The sequence below is a fragment of the Notolepis coatsorum genome, assembly GCF_963971535.1.
Source record: "Notolepis coatsorum genome assembly, chromosome: 18".
NCBI classification, from domain to species: Eukaryota; Metazoa; Chordata; class Actinopteri; order Aulopiformes; family Paralepididae; genus Notolepis; species Notolepis coatsorum.
The window spans coordinates 38,458,573-38,475,629 of NC_140182.1; the positions used below are offsets into that span (position 1 = coordinate 38,458,573).

The 17,057-nt window shown below is 39.8% G+C and overlaps 1 protein-coding gene across 1 annotated transcript in view; it reads left to right on the forward strand.

Moving 5' to 3' along the window:
- plcg2 (phospholipase C, gamma 2) overlaps positions 1 to 17,057 on the forward strand; it is a 117,470-nt gene that overhangs the window by 43,522 nt on the left and 56,891 nt on the right. The window contains exons 13-14 of the mRNA XM_084335016.1: positions 2,127 to 2,244; positions 10,840 to 11,008. Coding sequence (XP_084191142.1) covers positions 2,127 to 2,244; positions 10,840 to 11,008 — 287 coding nt within the window. The remainder of the gene's footprint in view (positions 1 to 2,126; positions 2,245 to 10,839; positions 11,009 to 17,057) is intronic.

Consider the following 17,057-nt stretch of genomic DNA (forward strand, 5'->3'; position numbering starts at 1 on the left):
AATATATATTATTTTGATTAATTTAGATTATAATCGTTCTAACATTTTCAAATCGATGCAGTTGAATCGTCACATTAGAATCGATACATTTCGATTAATCGATGCATCGTTACACCCCTAGGATTCAACCATTGATATGGATTAAAGACTATTACAAATGTTCAAAAGAGCAGGAGAATCGGTAGACCAGCACCAAACACAACAACTTTGCCACTGGGGCCAACAATGTCGTCCATATTGGATTTCTGCCATTTGGTCTTGGGCTGTATGGGTGTAATGAGGTGGTCTGTAGGGGTGTATTGAGGTGGTCCGTAGGGGTGTAATGAGGTGGTCTGTAGGGGTGTAATGAGGTGGTCCATAGGGGTGTAATGAGGTGGTCTGTAGGGGTGTAACGAGGTGGTCTGTAGGGGTGTAACGAGGTGATCTATAGGGGTGTAATGAGGTGGTCTGTAGGGGTGTAACGAGGTGATCTATAGGGGTGTAATGAGGTGGTCTGTAGGGGTGTAACGAGGTGATCTATAGGGGTGTAATGAGGTGGTCTGTAGGGGTGTAACGAGGTGGTCTGTAGGGGTGTAACGAGGTGATCTATAGGGGTGTAATGAGGTGGTCTGTAGGGGTCTAACGAGGTGGTCTGTAATGATCTCAGTATGTGGTCCATAGGGGTGTAAGGATCTCAGTATGTGGTCCATAGGGTTGTAATGATCTCAGCATGTAACCTGTAGGGGTGTAACGAGGTGGTCTATAGGGGTGTAATGATCTCAGTACGGTGGTCTATAGGGGTGTAATGATCTCAGTACAGGCCACGTGAGCGGATCGGCGCGGCCGAGAAATCCGCTCTTCGCTCTTTAAAGCTTGGTCCGCTCCGCTAATCGATCATGTTGACCCCGCCCCCAAGTCGCTCTCCGCTCGCTCCCCGCTCACCTTGAATCGAGCCCCGCGCCAGATCGCTCGGCAGATTTTTTTTTTTTTTTTGGAGCATGGTGTAAATCAGCTCAAACTACAACAGTCTACACCCCCTGGGCCCCTTAACAATTGTTTGTATTGAGCCGCATTGTAATTGTACCCATTCTGCAATGTTAAATAACGTTGTTTATCCATCCACTAGCTCTATTAAGCGATGATAGGCTAGCCGAGCCACAATGCTATGGTCGCTGCCATTAACGTTAGCATGTAAGCTAACGTCAACAACAATGGCGTCGATACGTTTTCTATCAGGAGTGAGTGTGGGCGTCTCTACAGTGACAAAGCCTGAACCGGATATCACAGGTTCACCCTTCTCATTGGTTGAAAATGGCCTTCATGTTTGTACATCGCCATCTGTTGCTTTGGCATTGTACTGCATGTATATTACATCAACAGTGTTAAACCACTGTGAGCGACCTGGAGTGGATTGGAGCGGAGGAGAACTCTCGCTCCGGACGTCGCGCCGACCCATTTTAAAACCCACTCCTCGCTCACGTCAAAACCGCCCGCTCCGCGCCGCTCACGCTCCGATCCGCTCACATGGCCTGTCTCAGTATGGTGGTCCATAGGGGTGTAATGATCTCAGTACGGTGGTCTATAGGGGTGTAATGATCTCAGTACGGTGGTCTATAGGGGTGTAATGATCTCAGTATGGTGGTCCATAGGGGTGTAATGATCTCAGTACGGTGGTCTATAGGGGTGTAATGATCTCAGTATGGTGGTCCATAGGGGTGTAATGATCTCAGCATGGTGGTCCATAGGGGTGTAATGATTTCAGTACGGTGGTCTATAGGGGTGTAATGATCTCAGCATGGTGGTCCATAGGGGTGTAATGATTTCAGTATGTGGCCTGTAGGGGTGTAACGAGGTGGTCCATAGGGGTGTAATGATCTCAGTACGGTGGTCCATAGGGGTATAACGATCCCAGTACAGAATAGAAAATTCCAAAGAATTTATAAAGAATCGAAAATATAATCAAATTGTCACCTCAAAATCAGAATTTGCATTGGATGGGAAAATATGTGTATCATTCCACTCCTAGTGTTTTAATAGAAGCGTCCCAGATCAATAAAGTCTTTGATCTAAAGAGGTCCTCTTGTGTTTTTTATTTCTTATTTCTTATTGAAATGATCCCAGTATGTGGTGTTGTGATGTGTCTCTAGTGGACTGTTGGGAGGGACCAGGGGAGCCAATCATCTACCACGGCTGGACCAGGACGACCAAGATCAAGTTTGAGGATGTGGTGAAAGCCATCAACGAACATGCCTTCGTCACCTCAGAGTCAGTGTCTCTCTCTCTCTCTCTCTCTCTCTCTCTCTCTCTCTCTCTTTCTTTCTTTCTTTCTTTCTTTCTTTCTTTCTTTCTTTCTTTCTTTCTTTCTTTCTTTCTTTCTTTCTTTCTTTCTTTCTTTCTTTCTTTCTTTCTTTCTTTCTTTCTTTCTTTCTCTCCCTCTTTCTTATTATTTCTCTCTCTTTCTATTTATCTCCCTCTCACACACACTCACACTCTCTTCTTCCTTATTCTCTCTCTCTCACACACACACGCACGCACGCACGCACGCACACACACACACACACACACACACACACACACACACACACACACACACACACACACACACACATACTCTCATACTCTCATACTCTCTTTCTATCATACACACATACTGTACACTAGAGATGAGCCTGAATCCCAATATGAATTTGTGAAAGCACATATAATGAGATGGACACAGATATTTTTATTACACAGATAATAAATACAGCGATTAATATTAATATTATGACCCACGGAAATATTAGTAATACTTTATCTATCTATCTATCTATCTATCTATCTATCTATCTATCTATCTATCTATCTATCTATCTATCTATCTGTCTATCTGTCTATCTGTCTATCTGTCTATCTATCTCTATCTATCAGTCCTTACCAATGGGAACATATCCGCCCCTTTCAAGCTTCTACGTGGGACCAGACAGGGTTGTCCCCTTTCCCCTCTTATATTCGCACTGGCCTTAGAGCCTTTAGCTTCGGCCATCAGGGGAAACGTGAAAAGGCATTGTTGCAGGTCAAGAAGAACACAAGATGCTATTATATGCGGATGATATTCTATTGCTATCGAGCAATCCAGAGGCTGCCGTACCAGAGATAATATCTGTGATTGACTCCTTTTCACATATATCAGGTTATAAGATTAATTGGAATAAATCTGAGGCAATGCCATTGTCTAGATTATGCCCCCCGGATATCCGCAAGAATTGGAGATTTAAATGGCTCCCATCTGGTTTGGTCTACTTGGGTGTCACAATTACTCCAGGATTGAAGGAGATAATGCAGGTGAATTTATTACCACTTATCCAATTTTTTTTAATAATCTATTGAACTGGTCAAAACTTTATCTGTCATTGATGGGAAAGATAAATACTGTAAAAATGATGGTAGTACCCCAGATTAATTATGTAACATACATGTTGCCTTTGGAATTCCCTCCTCCTCTTCTAACCAGGTTTAATAGGGCATTGAGCTGCTTCTTGTGGGCGGGTAAGAAACCCTCTTTCAACAAAACAAAATTATATGCATCAGTCGAGGAAGGTGGATTGGGATGCCCACGAATAGACTGGTACCATTATGCCTCTTCACTAAGCCAACTGTCCAAGATTAACCTATTTGAGATCCGGGCTCCTGCTTGGATAGCGATAGAGAAAGAGCTAGTAGAACCATTATCAGTGCAAGCTTTCCTATCCCAGACGAGAGGGGAAGTTCCTTATAGAGACCCAGTACTGACATTTGCTAGAGAGAGTTGGAAAAGGGCTCACCAGATATGTAGCATGGACCCCTACTATACAAAAGGATCTTCAATGTGGTATAATAAATCATTTAAAATGGGTAAAAAGTCTGTAATATGGGATGACTGGGTGGGGGCAGGGGTAATGTTAGTAGAATACTTGTTTGATGGTATACACTTACTTTCCTTTGAACAGTTAATGTTTAAATATAAATCTTTACAAATAAGGAGCTGTATTACGACAGCAAATAGGAAGAAAAATATTGCCCCTATCACTGATATTCAGGAATTATGGAGATTTAATGGGAAGTGTCCAGGGGGAATGTCTAGGTTCTATGACATGCTTAGAAAGCACCAACTCCCAAATTATGAGGGTGCCAGGATAACATGGGAAAAGGATTGTGGAACGCCCATACCTAGGGAGATCTGGAAAACAACAGTACAGTCATGGTACTCTATAGCCCGAGACATGCAGACACGTTTAATTAGATTCAAGATAATGAATAGGAGTTACTGGACTCCATCGAAGATGTCAAGACTGGGTCTCAGAGGAGATATATATGTTGGAGGTGTAATAAAAATAGAGGTACATTGGTTCACATGCTATATGAATAAGGGCCTGCATTATGTATATTGGGCATATTGCCGGTGGAGACTGAACTATCCTCGTATTTATGCTCTTGGATAAGGCTGGCCCTCATAACAGGATGTAGGATAGTATCGAGACATTGGAAATTAATAGAGAAAATCAGCTTTAGAGAGTGGAATGACGAGCTTGCTAGATTAGCCTCTTTTGAGCAACTTATACACTAAGTTAATGATAGCGTACATGTGTTCAAAAAAACTTGGGGTCCATATTTGAGAAAGATAGGTAAATAAAAGTCAGGATATCTTAGGTCCGATTTATACTCTATGTACATTTTATAATTATATAGTAGATATGCCATATGTAACCGTAACATGTAACGACTGAGTATATGATCAAGGTGAGGGATGTGCTGGACTGTATCTTTCTTTTTATTTTTTTGTTTATTTTATTTTGGGTTTTGTATTTTTATTTATTATTATTATTATTATAATTATAATTATTATAATAATAATAATAATTATTATTATTATTATTATTATTATTATTATTATTATTATTATTATTATTATTATTATTATTATTATTATTATTATTATTATTATTATTATTATTATTATTATTATATTTATATTTTTTTTCAGGTTGGTTTTCCTATCATAGTTTTGTATCACAACGATGTGATGTGGAAAACATATAAAAAGAATGTCTGAATAATCCGTATAGTGTTGTATCACAATGATGTGATGTGGAAAACATGTAAAAAGATTGTCTGAATAATGGAAAATGCAATACAAAAAAAGTAAAAAAAAAAAAGAAAAAAGGAAAGTTGTGTGTCAAAAGATCTCCTATCCTGGCTGCTCCATGATGAGCAGGTCTCCCTACATTTACAAAAGCTCAGAGAAAGCTTATCTCATCATGAGTTCTGCATGTCAACTTGATTCTATTATATGTGTCTTTGGATACCTATTTCAGAACCATAACCATGTGCTGGCTGCACTTCACATCTATCTCTCATAAAAAAAATATATAAAGATAACATTTTGTATGGTATGATATGGTTTATTTCTTAATCCCCGAGGGGAAATATGGTTTGCCACCAGAGCGAATACAAATATACAAACATGAAAGAAACAGTTACATGATACAATACAGGATACACAACACAGTAGGAGAGCCTCTCAACACAGTGCTAACGGTGTTCGTTAAAAAATGTAACCGCAGCAGGAACAAAGGACCTTCTCAATCGCTCAGCATTGAGGCATCAACAACCTATCACTGAATGAGATTCGCAGAGCATCAAAAATACTAAACAGTGGGTGGCCTTCAAAGGATAAAATGGTGTTCAGTTTAGTTCTAGTTCGCTTGGCTATGATGATCTCCAGGGCCCAGGAGTTCAAAACTTTTAATCCCTATCTGATCAGATCAGATTTGGATTTTGGGTAGTTCAAAACCAAAAAACGGGATCAGGCTCACTTTGATATCCGATCAGATCAGGAAATCAAATCCAAGCTTTAATCTGGATCAAATCTTCAAAACGGGTATCTCAAACCGTCAACACAGGATTGGGATAAATTTGATCCCAAAAAACTGGATTATCTTGATCCCACCAGAGGGGTGGGTTTCCAGTGGATTACCAGAGCAAAATGTACTATACAATTTATTTAAAAACATGTTTCAATATAAATAAGATGGCAAAGTTTGTTAACTGAAATAATAGACAATTCTTAGCCTTCATGGCAAATACATTTTATTTAAAAAATTTTGGTCACATTAATGGTGGCCTATTTTGTTTTCAACCAAATGCTGATGACATAAATGTTTATGCTCATAAAAGTATCACAACAAAGATTGTCAATCACAAATGTAATTTAGATTAAAGAAAAAATATCTTCAACAAAAAAAAGTCCACCTGTCATCACTCACCTTCAGCAAACTGAAATCTCACTTAGAATTCAGCTCCTCAAAGCACGTCTGGATGATCAGCTGCCTTTGAATGAATGTTTCTTTGTTGTTACCCTGGTGGGAGTATTTTTCTTTATTACAATTCCATTATGATTTATGTCCTTTATGTATTTAACAATATAATTAGACATTACAGATGTCTCTGCAATGTGGTCCTTGTCTTCCTTTTTTTTCCATATCCACTAGATGGAGATCGGTAGGATTAAAGGGGAACTATCTTATAAATGGCCTTTTTGAGTGTTTAGCATTGTTTCCTAGCTATGTGAACTTATATTAATATGATCTATGTCTCAAAATTCTCATATTGGCGCATTCTTCCAATTCTCCTCTCACAATATTCACCCTCACTGAACTGAGTCGTTTGAAAATGTGCCTATATGTGATGTCATATAGTCACTGCTGCATGTTAATGTTCAGCAGACGGCGCAGGCCACACAGTGGTTTAGGTGGCACCTGCAGCTGCGGCTGCAAAACAGCTCGAAATCTTGAGGTAGAAAAATGCTGTTTTTGAGGACTTGATTAGAAATACAAAACAATGAATAAAAAAAATATATATATTACAGAGGTGTTCCATAGACTCACAGGAATTGTGTAAAAGTGCCCAAATAGTGAAAGAAATAGTAAAATAGTTCCCCTTTAAAGTACTGATATTCAGGGTCTAGTAATCTTGAAAAGTCTGAATCTGGATCAGCGTGATCCTATCCTGAATTGCTTTGAAATACCGGGACAAAATATGGCAGAGTTGTCTGATCCTGGATCACAAAAAATGTGATTTAAAAATCTGATCGAATCAGATAGGGATTAAAAGTTTTGAACTCCTGGGCCCAGGGAATCAGGAGGGAAGCCAATCACTGAGCCAGCCTTTTTAATGATTTTGCTGCCCCCCCAGCAGAGAACAGCATTAAACAGGACACTAGCCAGGATACCTTGATAGAAGACATAAAGAAGTGACCTGCTGATGTCGAAGGATCTAAGCTTCCTCAAATGAATTATAATTATACTATTACTCTTATGTAATACTGTTGTAAATAAAATGAAAAAAAATAATTTTTTTTTCAGTTATTGTCCCCTAGTTAAAGGGGGAGGGGGGTTCAACCTCAGACAGTTCATAAAACTATATATATAAATATATATTCATAATAAATGTTATGCCAATATTAAATCAATTTGATGCTTTGAAGGCACAACAATTGCATTGCCAATGAATATTAACAATTAATTCGCTGGATTTAATGCAGGGGTGTAAAGTACTTGAGTAATTGTACTTCGTTACAATACTTAAGTACTGTTTTGGGGGATTTGTACTTTACTCTAGTATTATTAGGTTTGTATACTTTGTACTTTTACTCCATTACATTTCAGAGAAAAAAAACATACTTTTTACTCCTTACATTTAAAATGCAGACCTACAAAGTACAAATCTTGCAGGTCCAACCATTTTAATTAGTATATTTGAATTGTTTATCTGGCCAAACTAACGTTAACGTTATTAATCCTGCGACCTGTTATGTACCATGAGCTTGATCACTCCTGTGTCACTGTGCATGCAGGTGAGGGCTGCTAATTAGCTGATTGCTGCTGATTGGATACCTGCTGGCAGGTTAAAGCCAGTCCCTGAGTCACACATGCAGCCTGACTGTGGCTAGAGGAGAGTGTGGAAACAGAGACTTTTCACGTTCCACCATTCTTTGTTCTTTAGTTTGTACCAGTATTCATTGTTAGAGTTGTCTTTTGGTTTAAACACAGGTTTTGGTGTCTGTTTGCACATAGGTTGCGTCCCTTTGAGCCAGGGTCGTAACACGACCGCATGTAACAGCCGATCAAATCCCCAGCAATGGAAAATTAACCCGCCCATACCCATGCTGATTGGTCCTTGTGCAAGACTAGAAAGCGGGGGTCTTTGATTAAACACCTGCTATCAGAAGAATAGACAGTCAGAGTGACAAGCTAAAGAAGATGGCCACAATGAGTGATGAAGAGGACGAAACGGTCGGCGACGGCGTGGACGGACAAGACGAGCATCCATGGCCCTATCTACATAAAAAATACATAGTTCAAGGACTCCAACCTTATAGTGTTGTTGAGTTGCCATCATTCAAACACCTGATAAATGGTTTGCGACCAAGCACTAACATCATTACGAGGCCCACTATCCGCTCAAAGATCAGCAAAGCTGCTCAAACCATGAAAGAGAAAGTCACTGCTGCTATGAGTAAGTTGAATGGATCGCGACAACAACAGATTGCTGGACAGCCCGACGAAGAAGTTTCATTGGGGTAACCGCTCACTGGATAGACACTGAAAGCTTTGAAAGGCGTTCTGCTGCACTTGCCTGCAGAAGACTGAAGGGCTCCCATACTTTCAATGTTTTGGCCAGTGTCTTTCACGTTTTTAATAATTTTCTTTTACCATGCTGCTATCTTTTGCATTTTATTGATGTTTTTACTATGTGAAGCACTTTGTGACCCTGGTCTGTGAAAGGTGCTATATAAATAAACTTTACTTACTTACTTACTTACTTACTTACTTACTTACTTACTTACTTACTTAAACGACATTCACTTGGAGTACAAAATCTGAATTATGCTGTGGTTAATATTGTGATATTATTCAGGGTACTCCAGTATTCTGTCTTTAATATTGTCATTATTCAGGATACTACAGTATTCGGTCTTTAATATTGTGATATTATTGGGCGGCTACGTGGCGTAGTGGGCAAGGCGCTTGCCACGAAATGCTGGAGACGCTGGGCTCGTCAGTTCGAGCCCAGCGCTCCCAGCGCTCCACATTTGCTTTCAGTTTAGCTGGTCGTCCGTACTAATACACATTGGCCGTATTAGGGGGTGGGAAACTGATGGGTGGGGATCGGGCGTTGTGGACAGCGACTCCTACAGGTCGGTTGGTGCGCCTGCGCAGTAGAATCAGGAAGTGTCGGGGGCAGCGTGAGCCTCCCACGCGTTACACTGAGAGATCGAGCTGTGCAGGTGAAAAGATGCGACTGCTGTTACCTCAAGTACCGGAGGGGACTTGTGCTATACATGACTTAGTCCACATTGCAGCCGGCTTGTGGGAGGCAAGAAACAGCGTCCGTGACAGGGGAGGGTTGAATTGGATGATACGAAATTGGGATGGGAGAAAAAAATATAGAAAAATGGGAGAAAAAGTGGATAAAAATAATATTGTGATATTATTCATGCTGTGATGTGAATGCTGTCCATGTTAGTTTACCTTCAATGGGGAAGTGCATTAAATAATTTTAATGCAAAACAAAGTGTCCTCTGTTCTTTCATTTCAGCATTGTCTATTGCAGAACACATTCCATTGTGGGCAGAGTGTATGCTTGGTTTCATTCCAGCCTTGCCTAAACACCAGCTGATGATTTCACTTATTGGCTCACCTCTTCAACTAACTCATCTGGTGCAATGTGTAGTTAAAATGAAAACTTGGCCCACGATGGAATGAGTTTGAGGTCTATCCCTTTCAAAAAAGAAATTTACTTTTACTTTTGAGTACTTAAGTACATTTAAAAGTAGGACTTTTTGACTTTTACTCAAGTGTGTTTTTAGCAAGATACTTTGACTTTTACTTGAGTCAGATTTTGAGACAGTACCCATACTTTCACTTAAGTATAATTTCTGGGTACTTTTTACAACATTTTAACATGACTTCCTTTAATCTAATGTTCATTTGTTACTTTGATTACATCTGTTCCCATCTTGTATTTATAATAATCTAGTAGAAACCACGCCCACCTCTAGTCTTCTATCCAAATACAGATACAGATAATGACATCTCTGCACACCCCTACTGTACACAGACATTATACACTCTCACACACAAACACACACACTTGCTCTCTCTCTCTTTCTCTCTCTCACACACACATACCTACACATACTCTCTCTTTATCAGTGGTCAGCGGTAGCCTAGCGGTGCCATCCTTTGGACGAGATGTTAAACTGAGGTCCCGACTGAATTAGTTTGTCAAACTATCGCCTATCGCAAAAAGTGGGGGGTTCCTTGACCAAAGTCCCAATCAGGTCTCTGACATCAAGGCCACCTAATCATACCTTCCTCTTAATTGGCTGATATAAATCCCTGTCTCCTGATTGTGTAGTGTGATGTGTGCCTGGTAAATGGATAGCATTTATAAATGGACTGAATCTATATAGCGCTTTTATCCAAAGTGCTTTACAACTTATGCCTCACGTTCACCCATTCACTCGGAGGCAACCATGCAAGGTGCCAACCTGCTCATTGGGAGCAGATAGGGGTTAAGTGTCTTTGACACACTGCCGGGAGGAGTTGGAATCGAACCGGGAACCTTACCAGATGACCGCTTTACCTCCTGAGCCACTGTTGCCCCTGGCCTGGTGCCAGTGTAAAGCACTTTGAGTGTCTAGAAAAGTGCTATATAAATGCAACGATCTTTCATTCATAAAATTAGAAAAAACTCAAATGAGTGACACCTTCGTCTCGTCTCTTCTGCTGTGCCCTCCTCCTCCTCCTGCTCCTCCTCCTCCTGCTCCTCCTCCAGCTACCCAGTGATCCTGTCCATCGAGGAGCACTGTCCCATCGAGCAGCAGCGTCAGATGGCCCGTATCTTCAAAGAGGTGTTTGGTGACAAGCTGCTGATGGAACCTGTGGAGCAGATGGCCGAGCAGCTGCCCTCCCCCACGCAGCTCAAGGGCAAGATCATACTGAAGGTCAGGGCTGGGGCCACATGGAGAGAAACCATATCAATATCCATATATCAATGTCTGCTTATGTTGTTGGAAAATCACATGTCAGACAATCCAATGTTAATCATTATTGGTCTTGTATGCCCGTGGCTCTCAACCTTCTATCATGTCAAGGACCCCACATTGATATACGTTAGGCCACAGAGCCCCATTTGATAACATCTCTAAGCCCCCACTTTGAGAATATATGTGTTGTAGGATATGACATAGTCCTATAACTGTCTATACTGTAGGTTTATGTTTATGTTTTTTTAGGATCCCAATTAGCTGTCGAATGAATGACCGCTAGTCTTCCTGGGGTCCTCACACACAAATAATACAACAGAATACAAATACAGAATGTAATTAGTAAATGAATCAAAGGAATATGTCGATAAAGGTTTATTCTCTTTTTATTTTATTTTTTATTTTTATCTTTAGGTTATTTATCACAATACTTCATTACAGTAAGGGAAGGTGCAAGACCAAAAGCGACATTCTATTGCAATAGAATGGAAATGTTAGATCCTATGGCAATGAGCATAGGAAAATTAGGATTACAATGCTCAGGTTGGGCAATCCGGTGGACCATGGGAGAAAGTCAATCGCGGAGGATGTGTTCTTGGAACACAGGCATGTTCGACTTTCTGGGAGAGGGGAAAATAGGGGATTTTTATTTGTATATATATATGTTTTTAAGCTCAGCTCTCAACGGGACCTCATTAATTGGATGTGCATCTATTGTAGCTTCATACTCCAGAAACATTACCAAAAACTACACGAAAACATGCATAGACTATGGCTAGTTTGAATATAATGGTATGGAACACCGGTGGGATAAACAAACAACACAAGCGCAAAAGCGTGCTTACACTGATGAAAAAAGAACATGTGGACGTGGCTCTATTAAGCGAAACGCACATTTTAGAGGGAGACATAAATACGTTAGCGGATAACATATACCATAATATTGGTCACTCTTCTTTTGCTACGAGAACTAGAGGGGTAGCCATAGTCGTCAGACGCAAATTAAATATCGAATTGAAAGGGGTATGGTCGGATGCTGAGGGGCGCATAACTATAGCTAGGATTATACACAATAACAGGAAAATTGCATTGGCAGCGGTATATGCCCCGAATTTGTACGAAGTGGGTTTCTTCACTTCACTAACAGGAGAAATGTTAAACCATCCCGAGTACTCATATATAATAGGTGCGGATTTTAATGCCATTTGGAACCCAAGGATGGACAAAACTTACCTTTCCTTCTCCAGCGAACAAAAGAATTCATCTAAAGCATTAAAAGATTGGTCGAAATCAACAGGAGTAACTGATTTATGGCGTTCACTTAACCCCATGACCCGCAAGTACTCCTGTCGTTCGGCGAGACACAACACACTATCCAGAATTGACTACGTCTTTGCATCCCCGAGAATATTTGATAAATACGAAGTGGAAATGACACCCAATGCGCTATCAGATCACTGCTACTTAATCCTGAAAGCAACATTTGGTACACTATCTACCCGGGCCCCAAGATGGCGTTTTAATTCGATGCTGCTTAACAACAAGGAATTCATTACACAAATTAAAGAAGCTCTCACAGTATTCCTACAAGATAATGCTAACTCGGTGCAAGATCCCAGAATATTATGGATGTCGGTAAAGAATATGATCAAGGATTTCTCGGATAGATTTACCTCCATATTGCGCAAAAATCAAAACACAAAACTGTCTGAAATGGAAACGCTTTACTCAACGCTTTTTAATTCTTTAAAATACAACAACTCTACTAGACTAGATAACCAAGTTAACATTCTAAAGACAGAGTTCAAAGCAATGTACAGACAAAAATCGGAATTGCAAATACGCAGCACTAGACAACAGCAGTACTTCCAAGGTTCTAAACCTAGTCACCTATTAGCCATGCGACTAAGAATTAATGCAAAATTTGCAGATATAACTGCCATTAGGAAACAACAAGCTCTAGTAACAGAACCCAAAATAATAAACGATACATTCAAAGAATTCTACTCCGATTTATATAACTCAGAAACGACCTTTGATCAAGACAAATTAGACACATATCTTAATCAAATTACTCTCCCTAAACTTACGGATGAAGACGCTAAACAGTTAGAAGTACCGATCACATTAGAAGAACTCAAGAAGGCCATATCCGGAATGAAAAACGGCAAAGCTCCGGGAATTGACGGTATCCCATCAGAAATGTACATTTCTTGCTGGGACATATTTGGACCCTTATTACTAAATATGATCTTATACTCAGTCAAAGAGGGAAGCTTCATTGAACACCAAAATACCGCACTCATTTCAGTTCTTCACAAAAAAGACAAAGACCCCACTGAATGCGGTAGTTACCGTCCTTTAAGCCTCCTCGGAACCGATGTCAAACTGTACTCTAAGATATTAGCCATCAGATTGCAAAAGCATATGACGTCTTTAGTTCATACGGACCAAACAGGCTTCATAAAAGGTCGCCTGATCAATGATAACATAAGGCGAATACTGCACGTACTAGATACAGACAAAGAGGACATCACACCTAAGGCGATACTATCCCTGGATGCTATGAAAGCATTTGACAGGTTGGAATGGTCGTTTCTATGGGCAGTATTGGAAAGGATGGGGTTAGGAAAAGGTTTCATTGATATGATTAAAGTACTATACAAGGACCCATCGGCCAGGATTACAACAGGCACATTCATCTCCGATATCTTTCCGGTATCGCGCTCAGCCAGACAAGGTTGCCCTCTTAGTCCCGGACTATTCGATCTATCATTAGAACCTTTAGCACAATTTATAAGACAATCCCAACACATAGAACCAATAGTAATCAAGGGCACACATCATAAAATTAGTTTATATGCGGACGACGTAATATTGTTCATGCAAAACCCCAACAACACATTGCCGCTTATACTCAAGTTGATAGAGAACTTTGGTGATTTATCGGGATTTAAAATAAATTGGCCTAAGTCGGCTTTTCTTCCTCTTAACACCAGTGCAAAAAAAGAGACAACCCTCCCAGGTGCGATACCCATGGTCAAACATTTCAGATGCTTGGGTGTGGAAATATTTCCCACCATAAGACAAACGGTGAAGCACAATTACACAAAAATACAGAACAAAATCAAGGACGACCTGGACAGGTGGGCAAAACTTAAAAACTCAGTACAGGCAAGGGTATCAATAGTTAAGATGGATGTATTACCAAGAATCAATTTCTTCAGCTCAATGCTTCCGTTACCTCCTCCAGAGGGCTACTGGAAAAGATTACAAACCTCCACATACAAATTTATTTGGAATAACAAACCACCTCGCATAAAAAGATCCACCGCACAGAGAAGTAAAGCAGACGGTGGCATGGCAGTCCCAGATTTTTTACAATATTTTAATGCCTTCACATTAAGACCATTGAAGAAGATATGGTTTGACCCCGAGGCTTTGGTATCTTGGAGAAAATTAGAAGAAAACATAGTAGCCCCACAGAGATTGAAAGACATAGCATACACTAAACTTTCAATCAAGCATTGTGAGCGAGAATTTGGCCCAATAATAACCCATGCAATCAGGACATGGCGGGAAACACAAAGGAAATTTCCTAACCATCAAGTATGGCATAATCACACTCCCATATTCAATAACAATGCTCTCTTAATGGGAAAACGACCTATAAGATTCCCTGTATGGGAAGAAAGAGGCATACACTCATTAGGGGATATTTTTAATAACAAGGGCCTCTGTAGTTATGTCGGAATATGCATAAAGTTTAACCTCACCGAGTCCACATGGCTTTTTTACATACAGTTACGACTTTGTATGAGATCTCACGGTGTTCCATTACACATACCAATTGAACACCACAGATACCACAAATTTTTCTATGAAAGAGATACATTGGGAGGTTTTGTATCAGGTTTTTATTATCAATTACTAACGTCCTCGTACGAAACCCTTCAACTAGACAATGTCTGGAGGAGGGATATACCAGACCTGGAAAATGACTTTGATTGGCAAGGAGCCTGGGCAAATGTCCGACTTACATCAAGGAACCCGGATCATCAACAAATCAATCTGAACTATATTCACAGGACATACTTGACTCCTATAAGGCTGTGCAAAATGGGGCTTATACAAGACTCCAAATGCTCCCAATGTACAAATGGGGACGAAGGAACATTTATGCACATGTATTGGGACTGCCCACCAGTTAAGGCATTCTGGAAAGATGTGTCCCAACAATTATCAATACTCGTATTTTGGAATATACCTGTACACCCCGCGGTATTGCTATTGAATGATGTTTTTGAGTTTGCAGTGAACCCACAACTAAAAAGATTGGTTTTATCGGGTATCACAGTAGCTAAAAAACTGATTGCATCACGTTGGTTTCAACCGGAAAAAATGTGCCGGAAAGTGTGGTTTCTTACATATCTCGATGTGATATATCAAGAAATATCAACGGCAAGAATTCTGGGGCTCAATGAATCCAAAATGTTAATGTGGTTAGAAGTGGTGGAGAGAATAAAAGCTAGCCTATAATGGTGATGTCTGGTTAGGAGTGAGGGATAATGGAGGTACTATCCAAGAGGGGGTCCGGGAGGGGGGGGTTTGAGCTGGAGCATATGTGTGTAGGGTTTTAGAAAATAGGTATTAGGGGTATATCATATACTAACATTTATATAATTGTAACTTCGCTGGATATACACGGTATACGGTTAAAATGTTATTATTGACTATTTTTGTTTTATCCTGTTTCTGTACTTGCATATATTTTAACCACCTTTACTGAAAGTTTCATTATACATTGTGTGTTGAGTACTGACTTTTAATAAGTTTTGTTTTGCAATAATAAAAAAAATTAAAAAAAAAAAAAAAAGAATGTAATTAGTAATACAATTAAAATAATGAGGATCATAAAGGAAATCAAAAATGTATATTCAACATTGAAGATACAATAAATGGTTGTGTTCATTCACATTCCCCAAAAATCTGAAAGGGTAACTGAAATTAATAAAAAAAAATTAAAAAAAGATAAATACAATAAAATGAAAACATAAAATAGTGAATCACATCTTACTACATCATACTACATCATACTATCAGTCTCATTTACATCATTTCACTTTTTAATATATTTTTTAAACTATATTTATTATTTACTTGCCTTATGGATACTGGTATGGTAGCTTGTTCCAGTTGATGATTATCTATAGCACACTGTGTATTTTAAGTTATTAGTCCTGGGTCGAGGAAGTACATGTAAGTGGGTGGGGGGATAACACCCTGGAACCTCCTCAAGGACCGATGGGGGTCCCTGGACCAGACCTGCGTGTCTGTTGGGTTTTTGCTCTTCCCTTTTTCTATTCAATTCTACTGTACTCTATCCTACTGTACTCTTTTCTACTCTACTTTACTCTACTGTACTATATTCTACTGTACTATATTCTACTCTACTCTTTTCTACTCTACTTTACTCTACTGTACTCAATTGTACTGTACTCTTTTCTACTCTACTTTACTCTGCTGTACTCAATTATACTGTACTCTATTCTACTCTATTATATCTATTCTACTCTATTATATTCTACTCTATTGTACTATCTTCTACTCTACTCTAATCCTGATCGGAGTGTATATTCCACCGCAAGCCAGGAACAACGTCGCGCTCTCCAGACTCCACGACGAGGTAAATAGAATACAAGCGGCGAACGTTAACGCCGCCATTTTGGTTCTGGGTGATTTCAATAGCGCCAATCTAAGAAAGGTATTACCTGACTTCTATCAGCATGTGACTTGCAACACCAGAGGCGGTAACATCCTAGATCACTGTTACACGCAATTTAAAGGTGGCTACAAGGCTCATTCTGATAGTGGCTTTGGTAAATCAGATCACGCGTCAATCTTTCTTTCACCAATGTACAAACAGAGAATCAAAAGTACTCCTGTAGTCTCGCGAGAGGCGCAGAAATGGGATTTGACGTCAGAGGAGACGCTCCGGTCTGCGTTT